The sequence below is a fragment of the Scyliorhinus canicula genome, chromosome 6 (assembly GCF_902713615.1).
Source record: "Scyliorhinus canicula chromosome 6, sScyCan1.1, whole genome shotgun sequence".
Lineage (NCBI taxonomy): Eukaryota > Metazoa > Chordata > Chondrichthyes > Carcharhiniformes > Scyliorhinidae > Scyliorhinus > Scyliorhinus canicula.
The window spans coordinates 65,181,043-65,204,289 of record NC_052151.1 but is presented as its reverse complement, the minus strand read 5'-3'; the positions used below and the strand labels follow the sequence as shown (position 1 = coordinate 65,204,289).

General features: G+C 41.1%; 1 protein-coding gene across 2 annotated transcripts in view; it reads left to right on the top strand.

The window, feature by feature from the left end:
- hbs1l (HBS1-like translational GTPase) overlaps positions 1-22,770 on the top strand; it is a 208,211-nt gene extending 185,441 nt beyond the window's left edge. For both annotated transcript variants that reach the window (XM_038799399.1, XM_038799398.1), the window contains 7 exons: positions 88-156; positions 3,596-3,700; positions 8,519-8,609; positions 13,851-13,959; positions 15,072-15,172; positions 19,569-19,713; positions 22,067-22,770. In XM_038799399.1, coding sequence (XP_038655327.1) covers positions 88-156; positions 3,596-3,700; positions 8,519-8,609; positions 13,851-13,959; positions 15,072-15,172; positions 19,569-19,713; positions 22,067-22,078 — 632 coding nt within the window. In that variant the 3' untranslated portion in view covers positions 22,079-22,770. The remainder of the gene's footprint in view (positions 1-87; positions 157-3,595; positions 3,701-8,518; positions 8,610-13,850; positions 13,960-15,071; positions 15,173-19,568; positions 19,714-22,066) is intronic.
- Positions 22,771-23,247: the final 477 nt, after the last annotated feature.

Genomic DNA, 23,247 nt, shown 5'->3' with positions numbered 1-23,247 from the left:
CATTAAGATTATTTGTTAAATATAATCATTCATTTCAAGTGGGTACATTGGTGGCTGTATCTACTTCAATATTTATTTTTCTTTTAGACTCTTTCAAGTCACCACAAAGACCGGTGGAAAAGCCATTTAGATTGTGTGTGGCTGATGTTTTTAAAGGTTTGTGTTTAAAAGTTTAATGCTTTACTTGTCCCATTGATTTTATCCTATGGAACATATCTGTATGCACGACAAGTTTGCTGTTCCATGACTCAGTTGGTAGCACTCTTGCCCATGAAGAAAATCACGGATTCAACTCCCACTCCAGAGACAATAATCCTGACTGAAACTCAGTACAGTACTGAGAGAGTGCTGCGCTGTCAGATGTGCTATCTTTCTTTAAACTGAGCCCCTTGAACCAAAATAAATCCTACGGCATAATTTCGAAGAACAGTGGGGGGAGTTATCCCCAGTGACCTGGCCAATATTTATCCCTCAATCAGCGTCACTATAACAGAATATCTGGTCAGTATGCTGTTTGAGGGAGCTTTTGTGTGCAAATTGACTGCTATTTTGTCCAATGTTACAACAGTGACTGCACTTCAAAGGCACTTAATTGACTGTAAAGTTCTTAAGGTGGTCTGAGGTTCTGAAACGTACTGTATCACATCTGTCTTATTTCCCAATGTCTTTAGCATAACATTAGGTTAGTCACTTTACCTTTTAAATTATTTTCTAATTTTTCATTATGAATCTTTTACCTCATCTTGCGAAGTTTTCAGCCAACTTTAGCAGCTTTTTAAAATGTTGTCCATAGCAAATTGTAGTCTGGACGCATTGTTTTCTGGGCTGGAATTCTCTTGCTGTTGGGATTCCCTTTTCCAGCTGGAGAACCCCACCTCTGCTTTTTTAATAATTTTGCAGAAACAGGACAGGTTCAAGTCATGTGTAAGAATTAGTGTTCTTTTTAACATAAATTAGTTTATTCCGCTTAATTAGTGCATAATTTGATAGCATGACATGAGTAAGTAACTTCGAGAGTATTCAATATTATCTACATTACTGGTGTGAGTGGAAATTTTTATTAGTTTTTTTTAAGAGCCATCCTTGTTTCTCTCAAAGAGCTGATGAAGTTTACTTGCAATCTAAGCAAGAAAACTTACCCTCTTCCTTAAATTTGTAAGTAACTGCAAAAATGTTGAAGATAGAACAGTAGAGAAAACAGGAACATCCGAAATAGGAGCAGGTGTTGACCATACAACCCCTCAAACTTGCAATGTTCAAGAAGAGCATGGCCATTCTTCTACTTGGACTCCATTTTCCACCTTATTCCCATGTCACTTGATCCCCTTAATTTCCAAAAACCTAGCAATCTCAATCTTGTTTGTTCTCTACAGCCGAACATCCACAGCCTTCTGAGATAAATAATTCCAAACGTTTAATTAGATTTTGAGTGAAGAAATTTCTCCCCATCTCAAACCTAGATGGCTGACCTTTCATTTTGATTCCTAGTTCAAGACACTACAACCAGGGGAAATAGCCTCTCAGCATCCATCCTATTAAACCCTCCAAGAACTTTATATGTTTTAATGAAATTGTCTCTTATTCTTCTAAACTGCAGAGTAGGGGACAATTCAACCTCTCCTAGGGCAGCATAGTGGTTAGCACTGCTGCCTCACAGCTCCAGGGGCCCGGATTCAATTCTGCCTTCGGGTGACTATCTGTGTGAAGTTTGGCCATGATAAATTCCCCCTCAGTGTCCAAAAGTTTAGGTGGAGATACTGGGTTACGGGGATAGGGTGGAGGCGTGGTCTTAAGCAGGGTGCTCTTTCCAAGGGCCAGAGCAGACTCGATGGACCGAATGGCCTCCTTCTGCACTGTAAATTCTATGATTCTAGGGACAACCCTCTCATCTGATAAAACTCATCTGATAAAACTATCTAGTGAGCTTTGTTGGACTCCCTTAAAGGTAAGGAGGAGCACAGAGCACTACAGATATGGGCTTACCAAAGCTGTATATAATAGCCACAAAACATCCAACCCCATGAAATTAAAGCTAATGTGCCATTTGTTCTCCCAATGAATTCCTTCCTGAACTTGCACGTTAACTTTCTGTGCCTTAAGGTACAAGGGCTCAAAAATCCCTCGGAATACTAACAGTTAAAAAGTATATATATTATTAAGGGGTAATTTAATCCACCTATATCAGCCACCTTTTTGCCCACTCACTGAAACTGTCCCGTACCAGCCTCCCCGGACAGGCGCCGGAATGTAGCGACTAGGGGCTTTTCACAGTAACTTTATTGAAGCCTACTTGTGACAATAAGCGATTTTCATTTTCATTTCACTGTTGATATCATTCTTCAGCCTCTTTGTGTCCTCACAGCTTGCTTCCCCACCCAGCTTTGTATTGTCAATAGCCTCAGATATATTTGAACCGTGTCTCCATCTAAGTCAACGATACTCATTGTGAATAATTGAGCAGGGAGAAGATAAATGAAACATTTTAGTTTCATGTTGATGGAATAGGACACCTTTACATTAGGGTGCCATAGAATTTCTTAAGGACACTGATAATCAGCAGACCTGAAGAATCACATCTGGCAGAGTGCACTTTTTAGGGTCATAGTTAGACACCAGATCTAATAACATTACCTAAGTGCATCACCTCAGATATTCACATCGTTTCAGGCTTTGCTTGAGGATCTTGAATTACACTTAATTGAGAAGTTGATTATACAATCTGACACCCACGGGCAGGTTAAGGACTGACCAATACACTAAGCACATTTCTTCTGATGTTATTAAGACAGCCCATATGGAGAATTACTCAACACCATTATGCAAACGGAGCTGTTCCAGACATTTCAAGTTTGACATCTCTTATGTAAGACATAAGTTTGATTGTGTTTATGCGAAAACAACTTCAGAGAGCTAGTATTTTGGCACTAGAGCTTGAGAACGGATCCACTTCTCAGGTCATGTTCCCAAGAGACCACCACAAAGGGAGGAAGAAACAAAATTGCATCCAGTTAGTCATAACTCCCAGAATATCTAACTTTTAGTGCACTGCATATATGTCTGAAGTTCAATTGCTTCTGCATAAATACACTAAATGCGACAGGATCCTAAGTGTCCGAACAGATATTGATTAGAATGTATGTTTACAGTCACAAAAACACAGCTCAATTCATTTCTATGGTAACTTGCTCATCTTCTATTGCTTTTATATATCAAACCTGTCTGACCCAAGTTAAATTCAGAAATGACAGTGACGTTGTTTCTGATTTTCCCTCTGTGCTGCAGAGGAATTGACTGCCTGTTTGTATTCATCATTTCTTTTTGCAGGAAGGTTGAATTTGGCAGTGGTTTATCTTCTCTCTGAAAGCTTGCATCATAAGTTTGGGACATTGAACCTCCATGTTTGGATAGGGAGCACTTTATCTAGATTCACTATGCTAAATGATAGAACATTAAAAAGCTCCATTTGCTACAGAGGCTGTTTGTTAGCATCACAGGTGCAAAATTGCTTTCTTTGTTTTGGCAAATCCAATCTAAATTCTTCATCACTGCAGTTATGTGTTCCACAATAACTTATTGAATCATTCCCATTTTGTAGACCAAGGGTCAGGATTCAGTGTTACTGGTAAAATTGAAGCTGGATATGTTCAAACTGGAGATCGAGTGCTGGTCATGCCTCCCAATGAAACTTGCATTGTTAAGGGTAAGTTCAATTGCAGATGCTTTTGGGGCATTATCCTGAGCAGTGAGCAATGGTGTACAGTCAGTATCAAAATTAGATTGAACAAGATTGCAGTTTTTAATTTAATGGGAGAAAGAAATTATGAATGAAATGATGTATGATTTCATAGAAACTCTAAATTTTGCAATAGAATATAGGTATACATATTTTGACAAATGTAAGATAACTCCATTCTCAAATGATGACCTGAGGGAGTGGTCGGAGTATTTTGTTTGTTCAAATTCAGCAGCTGGTTCCATCCCCAAAATTATGTACATTTAAGTTTTATAGTTTAACATTTTTGAGGCTTGATGTGAATAATAAATGCCCACGTACTAAGTGGAATAAAATGAAAGCACAGCTGCTTTCCTAGTGCAACAAAATAATTATTGGCAGGTGTAAAGTGCTTAAAATAAATTAAAGGTGAAGGGCAAATTGTTAAAATTGACACAAAGTACAGATTTATCCATTTAATCTGTGATAACTGATTTAATTTAGAACTTGAATTACGTTGAAGAATACCATGGGTTTTGTAATTATGCACTATATTTCTTTTAAGCCAAAAACAGAAAAATTCCCAATTCATTATCTCAATTACTGGTACACTGTTTCAGCCAAGCCTCACTCATTATGTAGGCAGTTCTCCAAATCGTCTGTTAATGTCTTTTAGCACTATTATTGTCTAATACTTAACTAACTTAAATGTGACAGCCAGTTATGTTCCAGTGCCAGCTTTGTGAATCTAAGAGGTGTGTATGTCCTTGCATCAAATCCATCTCCTCTGTTGCTTTCTTTCCCTAAAGACAAAGGTGATGAATGTTTGCTTTGGTTTTCCTTTTTGTCAGCTGTATCTTAGAAGCAAGAGGTGTAGGAATGTTGTTCATACTGTTTCACAGATTTAACAGGTTTCCAAGAGTCTCCCACCAAAGTCACAGCAGACGAGCAGGTGAACCTCCATGGAAATTGATCCCCAGGCTCTCATTCGTGTGGCAGTGCAGGCACTGATCTTCCGGTTGCTTATTCATGTTCAATGGTTCATGAACCATGACAATCAATGTTAATAGTCTAGACAGTCATGAGGGAGGTTGCACCATGACCAAATCTTGATCCTGTGTTTAATGAGGCATCCACACATATGGGGCTGGATTCTCCGCACCCCGACGCCAAAATCGCAGCCGGCGCTGGGGCGGAGAATCCATTTTGGCGCACAAAATCGGGACCAGCGCTGGTTCCCTGATTCTACGGGCCCCGATAGGCGGCATACTCAGAGAGTACGCCGTGCCGCATATTACCTACCTGTGGCCAATGCTGGAGGCCCACCCCGCCATTCTTTGTCCCCGACCGGCCGAAGTCCCAACGGCGTGGATCTAACATGGTCCTGCCGGTCGGGAAATTAGTGTGGCGGCTGCGGACTCAGTCCGCGGCCACCCTGGTTGGGGCAGGGGGGGCCTTATACGCGGCCGGGCAATGTTTGGGCGGGCGGTCAGGGTCGGGCGCGTGGCCGATCTGGGGTCTATTTTTAATGTCCAGCTCCGCGCTCTGAGTCCGCCATGGAGCACGGCGAGGCCGCTGCCGTGCGCATGCGTGGCCTCCAACCCGGAAGTGCGGGGGCCCGTATCTGCAGCAAAAGCTGCTAGATTTAATTTTTGTTCCCTGCTAGGCCCTTGCAGGGCTAGGAAATATGTGGCCCTTTCACGCCAGTTTTTCTGGAGTGAAAGTCCACAGTTTTTACGACGGCGTGGGGGCATAGTCCCAAAAACAGAGAATCCAGCCCATGAACTTTGTAGCATGGATCACTGATACATAACAAAAATTCTGGTGGATTCTTGCCATCCCATTACTGGCTGTAATATGGTTGACTACACTCTCACACAGTTCACTGACCCCTGAAAACTTGAAGTTTGTGTGTTTTTGGTTTTAGGTACTGATGTGGAATGGGCGGCACGGTCGTGCTGTGGTTAGCACGGCTGCCTCACCGTCCTGAGGACCTGGATTTGATCCTGTCACTGTCAGTGTGGAGTTTGCACATTCTCCCCGTGTTTTCACGCCCACAACCCAAAGGTGTGCAGGATATGAGAATTGGCCACACTAAATTGCTCCTTAATTGGAAGAAAAGAATTGGGTACTCTAAATTTATATTTTAAAAAAGGTACTGATTTGATGCATGCATTGACTTCTGAAGAACGTAAGGATATCTTGGCTCACCTCATTTACATAGGAGGTCACTAAATGCCAGAGTACTTTGTAATTGGATGTGAAAAATATAGAAGAATGCCAAGAATGGTTTTTTTTAGCATTAGTGGTAGAATATATTTGAGGCAATAGTAGGTTTACCTTTTAACATTAGTATCTTATTAGTGTTGCATAAATACACATGTATCTAGATCTGTTACCATGGATTCCTGAAGTCTTTTTTTGCTAATTCAGTACAATGTCTATTCGATCAGGGAACTGTGAAGATGGATGAACCAAAGTGTGTAACTTTCTTCAATATTGTTGGCGGCAGCATATTCTGTTCTCACTGTTTTAAGTATTGCTCACTGATTCAAAGTGATGACTTTGATAATATGACAAGACCTCTGATCTTATGGACAGCTTTAGAGCTTGAAATTGATTAAAGTTTATTATTTTAAGCCCTTTACACAAATAGCTTTATTTAGAAGCAGGAAATCATGTTTTGGAATGTGTGTTCTTTTGTGGTGGGAAGTTAGGTTTTGTTGTTGTTACTTCTTTATCCATTCTGGGAAATGCTTATCAAGGAAACTGCTGAGCCAATAGGGGTTAAATCACACTCTTGTGCTTTCAGTTTTCATCATTACATTTTTTGATGTATTTGCATGACAGTTATATCTCACTGTTGATTCCAATCCTAGATATCAGATGTGCAATGCGCTGTCTCACAAATTTAGGACTTGTACCAGGGATTATTTTTAAAATACCCTGCCAGATGGAATTGTGTGAAACTAGGTTTGCGCTTGTGGTTCGGATGTACCGACCTCAGTTTATTTTCTCTCGACTTTCTCCACTCCTCCACCCCGACTCCACCCTGTGGTCATTTGCCTCTTGCAGTCGACCCGTTCATGGGTTTACAAGCGTGTTGCTTTAGAGCACATGAGACTGTCTGATAATGTTCCTCTCCCCTTCTGCAGAAGTGGCTGGCCTTTGCTTGACTCTGAGACAGCAGCACTGCTGACATCAATAGCTCGGAATTCCGTGGGATCAGAGCTGTTTTCTACCATTCTCTGCATGTCATTGGTACTTTATTTGCACTGCTCTTGCAGAGTATTGTTACAAGGTAACAACAGAGATGACAATTAATCCATTGCTTTATTGCAGCAGCCTGTTATTGTGGCATTGTAACTGAATGTTTGGAGCTGATCCTCTCTGACTGTTTCAGGACTAAACCCTCCATGAAAGGTCCTCAGTATTCTAACAGAATTGCACAAGTGTTTATTGAGCACTTTGCCAATATTAATTTGACCTGTGTTGGCGCTTTGTGACAAAGAAGCAGTATTGGATGACAAAGGAAGTAGGAAGTGCTGGAATATTTTTGCCTGTGCATGAACGTTTTCACCCAAGCCTACCTCAGAAGAAAGTTTTAGATAAGGAGATATGATTGCACACCAAGCAACTCAATATTCCCAAGTAATGTTTAATGACCAGAAAACTCAACTGTCGATTACTCAGTGAATATATTCGCAATGATTACAAAATGCAAATTTTTACCTTAATACGTGGGGTTCAGCATTTTAAAGCTTTGCAATAACAGAATATTGATGTTAGCTGATCTAGTAATCAGAAGGACAAAAAGCGAGAACAACTGAAAGAAATCTTAAATTATTCTAACCTGTCATTAGTTTAGCAAGATCCTTCGTATTGGTTACTGCCAATTCATTGATTCAGAAAGATGCTTGTATGTCAGATTTGGTTATGTTTTTTGATTTTATTTTTATTCTCTACTTGAATTGTTTATGCATTGCTGTGTTTGATTCATTGTGTCATCATCTGAAAAATCTTCAAGCTCAACTGTTAATCAACAAGAAGGTGCTATGTAGTCATGTAGAGAAATCATAATTGTTCATCATCATTTAGGGATCGGAAATGTCTGAAGTAAAATATTATATCGGATTTGACTAGTTTCTTAATTATAGGTTTTCAAATTTTGCACTGGAGAGGTGCTGATTTTTAAAGAGGTTTGATGCTGGTTTAATGATGGTTAGTGATAAACGGCGTGAGGTTTGTGGTATCAGGTGTGGTCATGGTGCACATTCACTTCATATTAACAGCATTAAGGTTTCCTTTGGTTTACTCATTTATGCCATAACTCCATAAACGGGCATTAGCTATTAAAACGTTAAGTGGTATTTTTGTGACACGGTAGCAAACAGTTACTTGCTGCCAAACAGTGTGATCTGATGAAAAGCGTAACAGAAAATAATTTTAAAATATCAATCAGGAAATGCTGCGTAAGAACTAGTGAAATGTGAAAAACGCAGTAACGAACAAAAAGTGGTTTCATGAACAGTTTAAACTTTGTTCATGAATTTGACCACTTTCAAATACAAATTGGAAGCATTATGCAACATTTGCAAATCTGATGCACTTTTCTCACGTTCTAGCAGGACAAGCAGGATGTAATGTAATGGTCGTTACAATACTGCACACTCATGTTGGGAAATTATGACTCAGATTAGTGTCAACCAAAGTTAAAAACATTTTAAATGCACATTTCACTGATATTGCATTCTGTGTCATAACCCAGAAAGCTGACTATGGGGTTACAAATTTACTCATTTCCAGGAATTACCTTACATGATGTGCCACTCGATTGGGCAGCAGCGGGGGATCACGTCACTCTCACTGTGACTGGTGTGGATATTATAAAAATAAAGTAAGTTTTTATTTTTTTTGCTATCCTCATTTAGGAATGCCATTTTTGCAGCTCCCTTCATTTAACACAAACATACACATGTACATATATTTTTCAAATTTTGCTTAAGAATGTATCCCACTTAGGAAAAGGAATAAACCAACTGACAAGATACCAAAAATGAATAAAGAGATCAAGTTAAAATTGAATCGAAAGAAAGAGGCAAACATTAAGCACATTAAAAAAGAGAGAATGACAATGAGGAATGCAAAGGACTTAGGAAAGAAGTTTAGAAATACAGTATGCAATTATGGAATAAAAATACCAAAGTATGAAAAGAAATAATAAAATATCCTATAGACACATAAAAGGAAGGATAGGGCCATGAGGAATGCAAAAGATCACTACTGACAATTAAATAGCAAACATATTAAATTTATTTAGTCTCAGTTTTTAGCAGAAATACAAGAAAAAGACATCTAAAAGGACATTGAGACATTTAACATAGAATAGAGGAAAATAGTCGATCAAGTAATTTAACTGAGGGAGGATAAAGCCCTTGGTGCAGCTAAATTACATCCATGCAAATATAAAGAAACTAGGTAAGAGATAGCTTTTGTATCCTGCCCGATGAAAGAAGCTGGAAGAGTCAGTAAGCTGGGTGGGAGGGCTCTTTAATTATGCTGCCTGCTTTCTCCAGGCTGTGGGAGGTGTAGATGGAGTCAATGGATGGGAGGCAGGTTTGTGTGATGGACTGAGCTGAGTTCACGATGTGCAGGTTAAGTGAATTGGTCATGCTAAATTGCCCCCAAGTGTCTAAGGATGTGTACCTTAGGTGGGTTTACGGGATAGGACGGGGGAGTGGACCTGGGTGGGGTGCTCTTTCAGAGGGCCGAATGGTATCTTGCACTGTAGGAATACTACGGTTCTATAGATAATTATGGGCTCGATCTTCCCAAAAGGGAACAAAGTCTCCTAGTGAGCAGTGCACGAGAAACACGTGCGCGGCCGAGGCTTCATATAGCCCCGTTTTTTACAACGGGGAGCTCCGCTCGCTGGATCTCCCCGTTCTAGCGCAAGATCGGTACGCTATTCCCGATCTCCGTGGCCCACAAAATAAATATCCTGGACCTCCCCACACCCCGGATGCAACATGGGAGATTCCCCTGCACTCCTAACACCCCCCCCCCCCCCCACCCCGAAAACACCCAAGGTGGGCAACCCCAGCCCAATCGTATGTGCACACAAAATGCCACCTTAGCAGTGCTCCTGGCAGTGGCACCTTGGCAGTGCCAATATAGCACACGGTGGCACTGCCAGGGTACCCAGGCGGCACCAGCAGTGCCAAGGCAGCACCCTGCTCAAACGGCATGCAACTGGGATCTCCGATCCCCTTGGAGAGCCCCACGAGTGCCGTTGAGTTGGGTCCCCGTTTGTGGGGACTAGTACCAAACGGTGCCTGCCTGAGGTCCCCGAGGCGAAGGGATTGAATCCCAAAGCCTCAGGTATCTTGGAAATTTGCACATTAAAGTAAGGCTTTCTGCCTCGCTCTAATATGCAGATTTGCCAAAAACCTATCCTGCCCATTGCAGGCAGGATTCTCCTTGCAGCATCTCGGGAGATTGCGCTGAATCGCGCGAGGCGTTGCGTGCCGGGTGGATCCCGGGAGTGGGGTATCCTGGAACTTCCTGCCTAATAGCACAGCAAGTGTACCCATATCACAAGGACTGCATTGGATCAAGAAGGCAACTCACCACCACGGTAGCACAGTGGTTAGCACAGTTGCTTCACAGTTCCAGGGTCCCAGGTTCGATTCCCGCTTGGGTCACTGTCTGTGCGGAGTCTGCACGTTCTCCTCGTGTCTGCGTGGGTTTCCTTCGAGTGCTCCGGTTTCCTCCCACAGTCCAAAGAAGTGCAGGTTAGGTGGGTGGCCATGATAAATTGCCCTTAGTTTCCAGTAAGGTTAAGTGGGGTTACAGGGATTTGGTGGAGGCGTGGGTTTGAGTAGAATGCTCTTTCCAAGAACTAGTGCAGACTCAATGGGCCGAATGGCCTCTTTCTGTTAATTCTATGATTCTCAAGGGCCATTAGGGATGGGCAACAAAGACTGGCCTCGCCAGTGAAGCCCACATCCCATAAAAATGAATTTTAAAATGAATCTTAGGTATTTATATTCAAATCATTAGTGAACAGAACTTACTGAACATTACTTTGAACTATACAGCATTCACTATTTTTTTTAAAATCCCAATCTTTAAAAAATATAACATCGCAATTGGTGCTTAATATATGGTTGAGTAGCGTTGGATCAACTTGCCCACAGTAGCATTTCCATAAACATTTTTACTATTCAGTTTTGAGTTTGGTGGAGAGTTCACAATTTGTTTAAAGAAGGCAGTTTGCACTGTTAATGAGAAGTACTTGTTGAACATTACTCAAAACACATTCAGTCTGTTTATTTAAATAAACTAATTTCTATGCGTATTGAGATGACGGATGACATTTGTTAATGAAGCATTATTTCTGGTTTTGGTAATCAATACCATAAAATTACACATTGTGTTTATAACACAAAAACAAGCCATTCAAGCAATTGATCTGTGTATTTATATTCCACAAAAATCTCCTACTCCAAGTGCCTCTTCCTATCCCACTCTGTATCGGAGTATAAAATTGCATCAGGCACTCTGATACCTTGCAGGCAGATTCCGAGCAGCTATTCAGCCCCAATAATGTACATTGACCCTATGCTGCATCAAGTTTTGATTCCCACTTCCCACAACAGTAATCTTTGTGGTCTCTAAGTCAGATAACCCGTTATGGGGTAACTTCATCTTTTGGACTGCATCCGATTAAGATCTGGAGTGCCTCACACTCGTTTTTCATTGGACTTTTATACTTTCAACTCATCATTCTGGACTGGATTTGAGCTAGGGTCCCAGAGTTCGACTGACCATGTGCTGTCACTAGAGAACCAGATATTAATTTAAACAAAATCTCTCATGTATTCAGCGTCACAGAGCTTTGAATAAAGTATTTTGCTCAGAGAGATTACAGTGTCCTTGTTTACAGAAAGTTGCCCGATGTATCAAGAGATAGAATGCAAAACCTTTCCAACATTATCAATTTAAATTCATCAATAGAAATTTAAATGTATATTACAACTTCATAGTGAAGAAGTGTCCTAATTGTCACACAAGTAATGTCCAACAAACAGACATTTCCAGGTGCTCAAAATGAAGGCTCAGTTCCGTTTGACACCATAACCAGTCGCTCATGTAAATTAATAGCTTGTACCTTCAGGGGGAAAATGAGAACCTCAGCTACAAGTGTAATGTAATTTCAAACATGGGCTTGCTCTACCAAAGCTGCACAGGTGTCTTCAGGAGTGGTTTGTAAAATTTGGTGCAATAAATCTTGTTCTTGTGCAAATGCAGTGCATTGCTCATGTATTGGTTTTGGTATGCAGTTGCACTGTCATAATTGCTAGTCCACTGCTAAAGGCTTTTAAACTGTGAGTGGATAAATAATTGAGAAAGAAGGAATAATAATGACTGTGGAGAAAGGGCAGGGGAATGGCGAACAACTTGTATTTATATAGTGCCTTTGACATGGTAAAACATCCCAAGGTGTTTCACAAGGCGCGTAAGGAATTATTCTGGCAGAAGGCCAAAAGTTGAGTCAGTGTTAGGTTTAAAGGAAAACATTTAAAGAAGGGAAAAGAGATAGAGTGGCAGAGAGGCTTGGGGGGGGGGGGGGGGGGGGGGGGGAATTCCAGAGCTTATAGCTTCTAGGCAGCTGAAGGCACATCCACCATTGTTCAGTGAACACGAGGGTGATGGGGGAACAAGATATTTTGCAAGTATATATGGGCAGCAGATGACCACAAGTTAATGGAGGTTGGATTGTGAGAGGCCAGCCAGGTGTGTGTTGGGATAATAAAGTCAGAGTAACAATGACATGAATGAGGGTTTCAGCAGTACCTGTACTGACAGGGAAGGAGTTGGGCATTGTTACACTTGGTGATTAGGTAAATATGGGGCTGGAAGCTCACCTTGGGATCAAATATGATACCATTAGGTTAATGGCTGTGCACTGCAACCCTTATTTTACCAGTGGTGTTGGGTGAGGCGTGTCACAAATGCAGGCTTCCCAGTATACTGTGATAACCTTCCTACAGTCTCAGGTTGGGGGAGAGGTGCTCTCCAAATCGATCCATCCTGTAATCCATAGAGGAATTTCTTTTAGGCAATGCTGAAAGAACACTCCCCTTTGTTCCTGGCAACAACTTCACCCCTCTAGCTGAGGCCCGTTTGCCTGGCCCTGATGAGTCCAGCTCACTCACTACCTTCTCTGGCCTCGACTACTAACTGCCCCTCCATCTGATTGGAATTGAATTTTTAATTCAATTCCAAGCTTTGTCACTCTATTAAAGGCAGTGAGGGGGTTGGGGTCGCTCCTGATACTACTGGCCTAATGAGAGGGCCAGCAGTTCCAGAGCCTCAGCAGTTCCACTGGGTGAGGTAGATGCTGCTGAGGAAGGGTGGAGACCACATATCTACCTCAAACTATAGGTGCTCTTAAATGAAAATTTCAGAGGGCCATTGCCATAGGTTCTTCAGGGAGAAGGGGAAACATCTCTTATGGAAGTGTTTTGACTGTGGGTGCAGACCTCCATGATGACGGCCCCTTTGTTGAAGCATTTAGACTCTACTCCGGTGACCCCCAGTCTGCCACGTACATTGAGCTTGAGGGTCTCCATATGCAGTGAGTGCCCACTCCACCGGTGACAAAATGCCAGCAGTGCTGGAATGTCATCCCCAACTGGGGCCTTAAGTATGCAAATTTGCAGCCTGCCTGAGTTCCGTGGGAACCCAATCCGTTTCCCAAGCTGTCCCTGGGAAACACATTGGGGAGCAATCCCAAAACCCGGTTCCCTGCCTCCAAGCACTCCACCACGGGGCTGGGTGAATTAATTCAAAAGCTTCATTTAGTTGGAAGTCACCTATTCAATTTTAGAACACTCCAGAGCATTCATTCTGACTGTTTAGTGTAACCATGAAGCTGTGGCAGTTGAGCACATTATAATTATTCAGGTTTTGCTATATGCATTCATGTTTCACCAGATAGAGTCTCAGTATAACATAATATATAAAATATGCATTTTTTGAAGCAAAATACATTAACATACAGAAATTGTTTAACCTCAGTTTGTTTTTGATGAGCTATGCTGACTTTTGTTCTTTATTTCTCTTTCTATAGCGTGGGGTGTATTTTTTGTGATCAGAAAGCTCCTATCAAAACATGCACAAGGTTTAGAGCTAGAGTTCTTATTTTCAGCATTGATATTCCAATCACACAAGGTTTACCAGTAAGTACATTTTTTTCGTTCTGCGTTTATTTAGAATTCAGTAAATGATGCGAGCTAAAAGCGAATTGAACTAGGAAACAACTTTTCTTTTTTAAAATAAATTTAGAGTACCCAATTCATTTTTTCCAATTAAGGGGCAATTTAACGTGGCCAATCCACCTAGCTTGCACATCTTTGGGTTGTGGGGGCGAAACCCACGCAAACATGGGGAGAATGTGCAAACTCCACACTGACAGTGACCCAGAGCCGGGATCAAACCTGGGACCTCGGCGCTGTGAGGCAACAGGGTTAACCCACTGTGCCACCGTGTTGCCCATGGAAACACATTTTCTGTGGCAGTCCTGCATGCTCTATCTTGCCTTAATTGAATTTTAGGTTATTTCTTTCATGTTTCATATGTATATTTCTGAGCATATAAATATGTTAATTTGAACTTTCCAATAGTGAAGCATATCTTTTACTCTTTTGTGCAGAACAATTGTGTCGTTATATCGTCATTCATTGAAAACTGACACGATGGGCGGGACTTTCCCAGCAATCGGCAAAGGCTGATGGCGAGTGGGAAAAGTAATAATCTTTATTAGTGTCACAAGTAAGTTTACATTAACACGGTAATGAAGTTACCGTGAAAAGCCCTGAGTCACCACATTCCGGCGCCTGTTCGGGTACACTGAGGGAGAATTCAGAATGTTCAATTCACCTAACAAGTACGTCTTTCGGGACTTGTGGGAGGAAACCGGAGCACCTGGAGGAAACCTGCGCAGATATGGGGAGAAAGTGCAAATTCCACACAGTCACCTGAGACCAAAATTGAAACCGGGACTCTGGAGTTGTGAGGGAACAGTGCTAACCACTGTGTCACCTTGCCGCCCTTAATGTAAGCCTACTTGTGACAATAATAAAGATTATTATTATTATTTAAAATTGCGCATATTCTTATTCATTTTCAAACTCTGGAGACATATTGAGTACACTTTGAATCTGTAAGATTAACTAAAAAGGAACTTGTACAATAGGAAATGCAATTTACTACTGTTTGATTTTAATGTGCCTTGAATACTGCAATAAATCATATTTAAAGTTAAAAATATGGATTATGCCTTTATTAACAGGTTTTACTACATTACCAAACTTTAAGTGAACCATGCACAATCAGAAGGCTAGTGAGCGTTCTGCACAAGAACACAGGAGAGGTTCTCAAGAAAAAACCTAAGTAAGCAATGTTTAAAACATCTCTACATTTATTTGACTATTAGCCTCATAGTTATGCCAGCATGGGGAATTCAAAAGTTAATTAGGTCAAGTTGAACCAGGTAAATTGTTAAAATATTAATTTTGAAGTAGTTTCTTTTTCTTTTATTGATAAAGCCTGTAACCATTTATCAGACCAATAAGGTAACTTCTTCCCTGGCATCACTTGTGAACTGATACAGGTTCTGAGAGTCACCTGTTAGTTATTTATCACTTTGTATAAAGTCTGGCGCCTCATTGGGTATCTTCCCTGATAGCATGTCTATGATTGGAACCATTGGAACTGAAGAATAGAATAAACCTTCCCTGCTGTGGTGCACTGGTGCACCATCTAAAGCATTAATCTAACTTTCCATGCGGTGAAGTACCAATGTGGTTAATGAAATTTAATGATTGCAATGAAGTTTATATTTCAGATATGTTGCCTTGGTTTTTGAATGTTGGATTGTCACTGTTTTCCATTCCCTTCCCATTAGGGCTCAATGGTAGCACAGTGGAGGGCAGCACGGTAGCACAGTGGTTACCATAGTTGCTTGACAGCTCCACGGTCTCGGGTTCGATTCCTGCTTGGGTCACTGTCTGTGCGGAGTCTGCGCGTTCTCCCCGTGTGTGTGTGGGTTTCCTTCCGGTTTCCTCCCTCAGTCAAAAGATGTGCGGGTTAGGTGGATTGGCCATTCTAAATTGCCCCTTAGTGTCCAAATGGTTTAGGTGAGGTTAGTGGGTTACGGGGATAGGGTGGAGATGTGTGCTTAGGTGGGATGTTCTTTCCAAGGGCCGGTGCAGACTCAATGGGCCAAATGGCCTCTTTCTGCACTGTAAATTCGATGATTCTTTGATAATTTGCCCTTAGTGTTGGGTGGGGTTACTGGGTTATGGGGATAGGGTGGAGGTGTTGACCTCGGGTAGGGTGCTCTTTCCAAGAGCCGGTGCAGACTAGATGGGCCGAATGGCCTCCTTCCGCACTGTAAATTCTATGATCTATGAAAGCAATTCTGTCATCCAAAACTGCAGCACATTTTGAACAGTTTTCCACTTCTAACTGCAAAGAACGTGTATGAACGAACTAATAGGACAGTAGTGTTGTGTGGCACCTCCATGCCACACAAGATGGTTCTGCCATTCCCCAGTAAGAAAATACAGAAATAAAAGCTGTATTTAAAAAAAAAAAAAAAAAATCTTATTTGGCTTCTGTCATTATATCCACTCATGTACATAATGAAGTGCAGACAGGCAATGATTGACACACAGGATGACCAGTAAGCACACAGCACAGTGCAGCCAATCACCAGACAGGACACGACCACTATAAAGCCAGAGGGCACTAGGTTTCCCGCTGTCTCGGGACCCAGCCACTGAGACAGTCAGAGTCCACGAGCTAGCCAGTGCAAACACCATGCGGTAGCTAGTAAGTCTGGTCAGGCTAGTACAAGGTCTCCAGTCAGTTCAGTATGGTGTCGACCCACAGCTGAATATGTATATTAGTTCTATCGTTGAATAAAACAATGTTGGATCGTCTCCAGTGTTAGACGTCTGTTTCTATCTTCACTGCATCAAGTGCAGTCCACATCGAATCAACCTGCCTAACACATCAGCTTCCCCATGCACTTTCTAGACCTGTCACCAACTGAATGAATACAATAAGCAATTTCAATACTGAGTGATCTTTTGGTTTAGAATTCGAGAATTCCGTGTCAAAATAGTGACAGTATAGGTAATTTGATAACTTAATGTAGTTTGTCTCCAAAAGAAGTCCATGACCTTCAAATGTTCACATTGATTCATCTGGCAAGACAGTCTGTAAATTAATTGTTTTCTTTTGTAGTGTTACGTTGCCAGTTTTGTGAAGGATTTAATTACAGCACTCATTTAGATCAATGCTGTCCAAATTGTCTAGCTCACAATACATGTTTGATCTAAGATTGTTTTGCTCAAATAATATTTAAACTAAGTTATGAATCAGAATTATTTCACTCTTCATCATCTTTCACGATTAATTTACATCTATTAAAGACTAAAATAAATTTTGGATGCAAGTGGAGAGAACCAGAGTGAAATATCCCTTTAAAAGATTCATGAAAAGTTTGTACAAAATTAAAAACATATATGTAAAATATGAAAGATGTGAGCAAGCAGTTTTGGAATGCCTGAATTTAGACTTTGATCAAGTGCTTAGGTGGGTTGTTGGCTCAGAAATCAAACCACAATAATATGCTGTTATAGTTGTGGCTAAATATAAAACAGAATGAATACTGTGTGATCAACTCCTGCATTGTCAGGGAGTTTCATTATGCAGCCAACAGAGGAATTCCCTCACTACTTGTGTATATGAATCAGAAATGTTTGGGGCTTAGTTTATCAGCTTCAGATTTCAAGGAGATGCTCCATCTCTAATCCTTCACATTGCATTTCCATCTCCTTCTGATTAAAGCCAATGGAGTATTCTCCTAAATAAATCTGTAAAATGCAAATAAACATAAAGATTGATGTTGGATGGGTACATGGAGTCTAAAGATCTATTGATTCATCCATTATTTTACTAGTTAGAGGGCCATGGCTGGCATGGTTTCATTGAGTGCCTCTGACATAGGGACAAATTTACAGATGATGATTCTGGGAAAATCATCAAAGGAAACAAAACGCAGCTTTGATTTTGGGGAAACTAAAGCTGCGTTTTAAGGGATTTACATTTGTATTAGTAAACATACTTTACAGCTTTAAGTTTTTTCTAATTTAATGTTTCTGTGCCTGAAGGGTAAAACCTATTGTTAGATTCATGCTTTTCAAAGGTGTTTGTGTGTGTGTATGGGGGAGGGGGGGGGGGGGGGTTTCAATTCCAGTCTCATTCTGCTGAGAGAGGGCTATGACGTGAAGAGTTAATAAACCAGTGGTTGCTCAGCAACTGGGGCCTTGTAAGGCAGATAAACGTTTAAGTTTTAGTTTAACTAATTTGATTGCATTTGGAGATAGGTAGTAAGAGAGAAGACAGCTCTGCCAGAAGGTTAAAGGAGGAACATGTCTCAGCCTTTCTGGAAGAAAAGCCATACTATGGCATAATGGTTAAGAAAACAGATGCTGGAAATCCAGCTAGTTATGGAAACTAGAGAAATTAAAGAAGTTTCTGAGAAGTCTGGAGTTAACTGAGCAGATTACTGTTCAATAAAGTCACAGAGACTTGAAAAGGCATTGGATAATGAGAGGCCAGAAATATATCTGCAGTAGTGCTAAGGTTTGTGAGAAATTACTACAGTTTGGGAGACATTATTTGAAATAATTATGAAAATCGGTGGCTGGACCTCTGAGTTGGTGCAAAAGCCTTTAAGGAAAAGGAAACCTGAAAGGAGAGATGTAAAACCTGAAAGTAAAGCCTTGACTGAAGGTGCAGAGGGAAAGCACAATTTAAAAGAAGATTTGAAAGGGTAACTTTTGAAAGGTGAATTTGATTAGGTGGCATAAGAATCATCTTGGGGGATTTTGAGGAGAAATCCACATTCACTTGAGTTCAGAAAGGAGTGTGTCTTACCACAGTCGCCTTGGTACTTAAAATACTTTGTGTGTTAGGTTGCGATGTATTTGTAATCCGTGTTAATCTTCAAATCTGTGTGAATTTGTTCAGCGAAGGGGAGAGTAAAGGGAGTATTGTATTATAATCCAATTTTTTTCATGTTTAATAATTGCATGGTTCTTGTTGAAACTAATTAGTGGTTTTGTGACTCTCTTCCTCAATATATTATTAATAAAAAGTAAAAGTTCTGTTGTACCAGGGTTCCATAGTGGGATCTTCCCGTCCAGTTGTAACATCAACTGTGATCATAAGAACATAAGAACTAGGAGCAGGAGTAGGCCCTCGAGCCTGCTCCGCCATTCAATAAGATCATGGCTGATCTTTTGTGGACTCAGCTCCACTTTCCGGCTCGAACACCAGAACCCTTAATCCCTTTATTCTTCAAAAAACTATCTATCTTTACCTTAAAAACATGTAATGAAGGAGCCTCAACTGCTTCACTGGGCAAGGAATTCCATAGATTCACAACCCTTTGGGTGAAGAAGTTCCTCCTAAACTCAGTCCTAAATCTACTTCCCCTTATTTTGAGGCTATGTCCCCTAGTTCTGCTGTCACCCGCCAGTGGAAACAACCTGCCCGCATCTATCCTATCTATTCCCTATAAGTTGAAAAAAAATTGAGTCCAAGAAGCTTTTGAAATGATTATAGTATCCAACTATTGATTATCAAAACTCCGACTGAAAGGGCAGAGATATTTGAGAAACATGTTGGCTTTTGTGCTGTCTTGACTTATGAGCCAGGAGATCTTGTAACTGATTTCCCACTATTTACATAGTTTGATTATAATCTTCTTCAGATGTTTGACTAAAGGGCAGAATGCCTTGATAGAGCTACAAACCCAGAGACCTGTCTCTCTCGAACTCTACAAAGACTTCAAAGAGCTTGGTCGTTTTATGTTACGTTACAGTGGATCCAGTATAGCAGCAGGAGTAGTCACAGAGGTAACTACTACTTAAAACTTAAGATCTGTTTGATTTTCCACTCTATGAAACTGTAATGCATGTCAAATTTAGCAAGCGAAACCACATCCTTATGTTATAAGCTTCTTCTTTAACTTTAATTGATTCCGCTCTTAATAGCTATGGGACTTCCCCTCTTTATTTTTTTTAAAAAGTGCGTGATAGGTACGTTAGTATACTGTCCTTTCTTCCGCATGGTATCCATGCACTTGAAAATATTCCAAATTGATAGATGAAAGTTTTGCCTCTCTTTGCTGTGAAGTCATAACATGGTATGAGATTGAGCAGGCTCAGATCAGTGCCCAGCAGGTGCTAGCTGACATAGAGAATGTACCTCTGGCTTGGTTATAATTGGCCAGGCTAACTTGAATACTGGCTGACATGGGATGTAATGAGAACTTGACTCCTAAATTGGCACTTAACTTGAGAAGTAATACTGGCATTAAGATGTTCATTCTATTATCCTGGCAAACCTCAATCTGGATCAACATTAAACAAAATATTAGATTTGGAGAGCGGCAAGTCTATACTAATTGACTTAACGGGCATGATCTACCGGCCACGCTGAGCCTGAGAAGCAGCATGCCACAGCATACCGTGGGCGCTAAGTGCCGGGAGGCCATGCTCCCGCGATCTACCCGGCTCGCTATGTCTCGCGAGATCTAACACGATCTCACGAGATATCACGATATGAAGCCTGTCCATTGTGGGTGGGATCACCCTTTGACAAATTTGCATATTGGAGCAAGGCAGCAAGTTTTACTGTAATATGCAGTTCCCTGAGGTAGCCAAGGCGTGTGATCTAGTCCTTTCGCCTTGGAGACCTTGGGTGAGCACTGTTCAGTGCTGGTCTCCACAAATGGGGACCAGATGAAACGGCACTCGTTGAGGTCTCCCAAAGGATTGGAGGCTCCCAGGTGCATACCCTCTGGGGAGGGTGACACTCTGGCACTGCTGGTGCCACCTGGGCACCTTGGCAGGGCCAACCTGGCAGCCTGGCAGTGCCATCTGAGTGGCAGCGTGGAATTGTCAAGGTGTCCAGGTGGCACTGACACTTGGCATGGGCAGTGCCAGCATGCCGGACTGGCAGTGTCAAGGTGTCAAGCTGGCATCTTTCATGTGGCGGTGAATGGGCCGCAGAATTCACTGCATGGATGTGCAGGGGGGCCTGAGGACCCCCTTATAGTGACTTGAGGCTTGGGGGTTGGGGTTCAGGGGTTGCTCCATGAGCGCTCTCCGGCGTGCGGTGTTCGTCAGTGCAGAAAACGGTGCTGAGTGCGGCCTTGGGTGTGCATCCCCCGCTGAGGCTCCATACCTAACTGGATAGGCGTTAGATAGTGGGGTGTTTCTCAGCGCTCGCTGTGGAACTCTCTTCCTATTTGATTCGATCAGGTCCATCATGTCCTACCAGAAACGATAGATTTGCTAGTCTTGGCTTAAAATATTTTTACTTCTAAAATGTTGTGAATAACTATCAAATGTAAAACACAGTGTATCATGTTTTAGCATAAGTGGCGGCACGGTAGCACAGTGGTTAGCACTGTTGCTTCACAGCTTCAGGGTCCCTGCTCGATTCCCGGCTGGGTCACTGTCTGTGCGGAGTCTGCACAATGTCCCCTTGTCTGTGTGGGTTTTATCCGGGCGCTCCTGTTTCCCCCCACAAGTCCCGTAAGATGTGCTGTTAGGTGAATTGGACATTCGGAATTCTTCCTCCGTGTACCCGAACAGGCACCGGAGTGTGGCGACCAAGGGATTTTCACAGTAACTCCTTTGAAGTGTTGATGTAAGCCTACTTGTGTCACTAATAAAGATTATTATTATTATTAATTTAATCTCTCCCCCTGAAGCAGGCACTGTGTCATGATGGAACCCTTTTATGGGCTTTAACAATTGGGTGACACTTTATCCAAAGGGTTTTCTTTGTTTATCTCCAAGCAACAGGTGCCAGAAGCCAAAGTCTAATTGCATTCTGCACAGATATTTATTTATTGTTTTAAAACTCAAAGTACATATGATAAATAACTTCCTTCAAATTACTTCAAACATTTTTATTTAATTCAGTATTGTCAAATGAAAAGGAGTGATTGATATTTGTCCTTACGAGTGCATGTAAAAATTGAAGTGAAAATATTTGCTCGCGTTTAGTGTGATTTAACAGAGATGAACTCTGAAAATATAGTTATTCCACAAAATATGCAGGCTTTATGTTGTATAATCATTTTAAAGTGAAATGCTTTGACTGCACTTTTTTAAAAACTTGGTTAATTAAGTGACCAACTCATTCACTGTGTGCTTCAGCGATCTAATGATGTTACTGTTGCCTCTTTTATTACAGATTAAAGAATGATAATGGAGAGGGGCTTCGTAATTTTTGACCTTTCTTCGATCTTAAAAAACACAGGTCAACTTGACAGTATCTCACAACTTTGAGCGATGTAGGAACTGTGGTCGGCAAAACAAAGTGCAATTTATAATAACCCAAAATGGAACCTCAGCGAATGTGAATTTGTCCTTTGCAATATTGTGTTCAAGAAAGCAACTGACAGAATGGGTTTCTCATCATTGAGTCAGACTGCCAGTAATACCTCCATAAGCAAAGTTGCACTGTGTCTGAGGAGAATCTCTTTGCAATATTAGTTCTGGTGATTTTTATCAGCACCCTGCAAGACTGATGCATAACACACATTAAAAAAGAAAAATGTTGGGAGCATGATGGGTGACACAGCTGAATTACACCTTTTAGTGGCCAACAGTTGACAAATACTTCTTTGGTTTGCCTGCCTCCTGTTTGTTCTTCCATTAGTGTGCCATGATTTACTAACGGATTTATGTGTTGATCTGCTAACACATCCAGGTTGACGATAGCAAGTAACAAAAGTACTTACAACACTCTTTCAAAGAAAATGATTTGAAGTAGATCAAATGATCAGATGTAATACTCTAACTTTCCACTTTCACATCAATGGAAAGTGTTCCAAAAATATTTATCAAGGTGCAGATAATTAAAGTTGGTACTGAATAAAATCTAGTTAAAGTAAAGCATTGTTTCAAATTTTTGTCATTTATTGTTTGAATTATGGTTTAACTGGGTTGTGCAATTGTCTAATTTTTCATCTCAATAATTAATTCTAGCTGCAAGAGATTTAGTATTTCTTTACATTGTAGCTTAGTTTCATTTTGATGCATATGTCCCCTTTTCGATAACAGTGCTGATTCTAACTAGCGACATAGTCATTCTTGTAGTTTGTTGTTCTAGTCTGGTACTGGAGACCTTTCTATAGCTCTTGAATTGACCAACCAAGAGCTTTCAAACTTCTAAGTAGCCATGTAAGGTGTCACTTTGCATACCATCTAGGCACTTCTCAATTTTTTATATGATGCACGGTTTGAAACCAAAATGTTCAAAAAATATTTTGGGTCTCCTTTCCCCCATAGATCAAGTTTATAGGTGAATCACATTGAGCAGGAGCATCTCAGATCTGATCCCCAGTCTGATGTTGTGATAGATAGGGTGGT